This window comes from Alligator sinensis, unplaced genomic scaffold (assembly GCF_000455745.1).
Source record: "Alligator sinensis unplaced genomic scaffold, ASM45574v1 scaffold608_2, whole genome shotgun sequence".
NCBI lineage: Eukaryota > Metazoa > Chordata > Crocodylia > Alligatoridae > Alligator > Alligator sinensis.
In genome coordinates, this window is record NW_005842527.1 from 776,903 (window position 1) to 781,108 (window position 4,206).

At 39.1% G+C, this 4,206-nt stretch overlaps 1 protein-coding gene across 1 annotated transcript in view; it reads right to left on the reverse strand.

Annotated features, from left to right (window-relative positions):
* PPP1R14C (protein phosphatase 1 regulatory inhibitor subunit 14C) overlaps positions 1 to 2,608 on the reverse strand; it is a 121,484-nt gene extending 118,876 nt beyond the window's left edge. The window contains exon 1 of the mRNA XM_025213427.1: positions 2,534 to 2,608. Within this exon, the coding sequence (XP_025069212.1) occupies positions 2,534 to 2,608 (75 nt within the window). The remainder of the gene's footprint in view (positions 1 to 2,533) is intronic.
* Positions 2,609 to 4,206: the final 1,598 nt, after the last annotated feature.

Consider the following 4,206-nt stretch of genomic DNA (forward strand, 5'->3'; position numbering starts at 1 on the left):
GGGGGGGGGGGGGGGGGAGGTGTCGGTCAATTTTTGGACCAGAAAAGGGCTTCTGTACAAATGATAAAACTCCAGAGGGTCTCTCTCTTTTTAGTTAGTTTTTCAAGTCAAATGTCCAGCTGAATTGGCACTTAAATTCACAGTTTTTCTTCAGCATGTTTGCACATCTTGCATTAGTTTTCCATGAACATTTGTGCAATTAAGGCTTTTTTTTTATTGGCAGCAATGTTTAGAATTTATTTCTTGTGAAGCTGAATGTGCAAGAATTCATAGTAAATTACTTTTTAAGTTAATATTAGCAGGTATTCTTGCCAGAAATGTTTGTATGCTTTGCTTGGGCTCTGACTTGGGAGAGAAATTATCTTCGTACTTGAGCCCATTCTTTTCCAGGACAATACTTCAGCTTGTCTCTAAAATGCAGTGATTTCCTTAAAAATTATATACTTGCTTAAGGTTGAGTTTATCAGAAATGGTTTTCTGAATCAGGGCACTTATCAGGAAAGAGAAATAATACTAGGTGACTTACTGAGCAATCTAACCAACCAACACCACTCAGGTAGCTGAAATAATGCTTGCCATCAGTTCACAGAACAAAGAAAAAAAAAATCACAAAACTAGGCTGAATCCTTTTACAGCGTATAAATTTTAGAAAAATGTTTGTAAATACCCTAGAAGTAGAAAAAGAAACTGCACTCTTTCTTCACCTCTATTGAAGATACTTTAAAAGACTCATTTAATATAGGCAAGTCTAGGATTTGGCTTCTTTGTGTGATTTAAGTCCCTTTAAAATAGTCTGTAGGTTTCCTAAGAAAGAGGACCTGAGCAGAGGGGTAGCAGGGCAGCTGCACAGCCAGGACAGCACAGGCTACCACCATGCCAATTGTAATGGTACTATCAGATCAGTTACCAATGCAGTGGTGGCTATCATTGCACCACCCCACCAAAGCAGTGCTGAGTGCTGCTGCCCCAGTTGCCCCCTCTTGGCTATGCTACTGGGCCTGAGTATTAACAAATGTAAGGAAGGAGTTCTGACATGTTCCTAAAAACATCAAATACCCAGAATCCTCAACATTCACATGCCTATTTAACATACCATCCATAACATTGTGTCAAAGGAGTGTAAATACACTCACCTGCCTACTTTTACAGTACGTAAACATGCAGGTCCCACTTCCATAGAGCATTTAAACATATTCTTAAGTCCATCCCTGTTCAGCGAATTTCTTCAAAGCACTTACACTTGTTGCTATATAGGGAGACTCAGCTGAATCTTGGGAGCCCAGCTGAAAACCATCTGGTGTCTAAGGAAATTAAAATGCTGTAGGCAAATAGCCAGCTTCATTTTGAAACTTAATTCGAAATACAATTAAGTTTAGATCCTTTTAATAACTTGGCATATAGATGACCTTCCTGAAGGCCAAGAAGTATATTTAGGTCACTTTTAAAAATGCCATTCATGAAATTTGATTTTGCTGTTCCTCAGATATATGTACAGTCTGGACTCTTGGAGATGTTGCTCTTTGTATCAGTCAGTTTTAAAGAAACCCACACATTGTAATATCCATGCCTGGTCACCACAACCAGTGCAAGAAAAAGAGAATATGAAGAACTTATTAAAATGTATTTACTTGCTTAGGCCAGTAGTTCTCAACCTTTTTTAGACTCAAAGCACCCCCTCATAACGTTTGTGAATTGAGCAGCACCCCTTTTCAAAACCTAATGTATTTGTTATAGGGCTTACCTCCTTGCAGAGGGGGGCAGGTAGTAGGGATGAAGAGGGAAGCAGCTAGACAGGGAGAGTCTGAACTCGCTTATCTCCTCACGCCTGAGCCTGCCTTTATCTAATTATGTCCTCACACCTTGCTTATCTCCTTAAACTTTGTGGCACCCTTCAAAGGATCTGCAAGATTCCAAAGTAATAGGAAAGCTGCTTGTTTAAAAGAAAAGGAACTTACCATATCTCTCCAGATAGTGTTTCAGATCATTAGTGTCAATAAAGGGAAAAGACCTACAGACAGCAAGATTTCAGAAAAAAATTACAGTCTAAAGATTTTTGCTAGAAACTGAAAGCATATACTAATAATAATGAAACAGAACAAATTAACTAATGTTGCTGACTTATGCTGGTTCTTGCTGTATCTGCAACCATATTATTATTATTTTGCCTGAAGCATCACAGTGAAGTTCAGTTTCACAAGTAATTATGCAACTAACAGTCTGTTAGTTTTTATATCTGTGGGAAACAAAATAGCATTTGTACTCACACGATTAGCAGTGCCCTAAATAAACTTCTTTTAGCATTCTGTTAATGAATACACACCAGGACCATTCTGTGGTATGCGTACAATAGGCATGTCTTAGGGAGAGAGATTCCTGCGCAAAGTCCTTTGGAGTAACCTAATAGAATATCTTTGATCATTATTTGGTTGTTGGGAAAAATGGCTTGTTTTGAGGTACAGGCTCTCCTAACACGTGAGCATTCAAATAGGTAGCCTGACAGTAAATAGCAAAGTCAACTAAACATAAGACTTACTCTTGCCTGAGGTCTTCCAATTGGGTGTACAGTAACCAGAACAAGATGTAGCATGAAGGCACAAAAAGCCTGCATGCTGGGAAGGAAAAAAAATGATAATTGCTTGAATGTAGATCAAAGAAAACAAGTAGTTAGAATGAAAGCAAAAATAATTCTTGATCTGTGAGAGAATGAAGCATGGAAAGATACTACTCTGCTTCAGCAAGGTCCATTATAAGCTCCTTTGTCACCAACAAGTTGGATACCAAATTAAAAGTATCTCATGTCAGATGAAAAATAGGCTGCAGTTTGGCAACAATAGTGAAGTCAAAAGAATACTTGCTGTGTTAAGATCACTCTGCTTTCATGCATGTGCTGCTGTGCTCCTGCAGTGACCTTCTTTTTCCTTTTAAACGCAGTCACTAAACTGACTTCCCTGCCAGTGAACTGATAAAGCAGTGGATCCTCTCATCTATGCTTCAGCCTAGATTCCTCAGTAGGATTCCCTGCAATCAAAGTTTTACACTGAGGAAATTTATGAAAACTGAAATTAGTAAGTAATATTTCTCTATCATATTCCTTCCCCCCTCCAACACAGTTTAGTAGTACAAATCATTTATTTTAAAATGTTGCTGGCATATAAGAGGCAGAAACCAGCCTCTCTTTTTAATCATTGATGAAACTGCACAAAACCTCACTTCACTATTGCCCCTTTGCTTTAATTTATGACAAGATAAATACTGAATTTTTACCAGCTACTCAAGAACGAAAATACTAAACAGCCTTTATACTTAGGGCCAGAGTCTCTTCAGTGAGCTTGAACTGAGGATCTCCTGGCATATGTTGAGAACTAGCATATAATATATTGAGAGGCATATGATTAACAGAAGAATCTCTGGGTTTGTTTAAAAAAGTATGCTCCAGATCCTCTGATGACATAAAATGTAATGCTACTTTGCAATGCCATTTACAGCACTCAGGTCTGGCCCCATGACTTTATTCATATGTAACTGACGCAGTGGTGCCAGCCTTGGTTTTCAGAGCACCTAGAAAAATAGTTCAGGAGTGCACAAAACAAGAATAAAGGATATCATTCCTCATTCTTTAGGGAATAAGGTGATTGCCAGCTGCACTCTGGAAGAAAATTCACTCCAGGATATAGCATTACACTGTCAGGTAAATTAATTCTTTCAGCTTCCCCTCAATTTACACAACAAGTTTCTCATTCTTGCCTTCCGGGTCCTATACTCTCCTGCTCACTCATTCCATGTTATATCACCTCTAGCTCTGTACCTGTGCTCTGCCAAAGCCTGTCTCTAGGGTTCCGTCAAATGGCATAACGCAGTTAAGTGTAGAGCTACCCAAGCTAGTTCTGAATAATGTAGCTTGGGTACTAGTACCAATATTACCACATTATCTAGATATGTTAGCACAGGTGAAACGTCCTGCTATTGTGGTTCTTCTGTTTCTAGGATACAAAAAAGCCAAAGTACATCGATATGGCACTGTTAGGTGCTGCTTTCATTCATCCTAGCAGTAAAAAGCTATTTTCAAGTGACAACAATGGATGCCACTAGATTCTTCCTCTATGGGTGTGTCCAGACAAGCATGGACACAAGGCATGTGGCGCCACACACCCGTTTGTGGTGCCACATACTGCAAATGCAAGCATTCCCCGCACTGGTACTCATGGG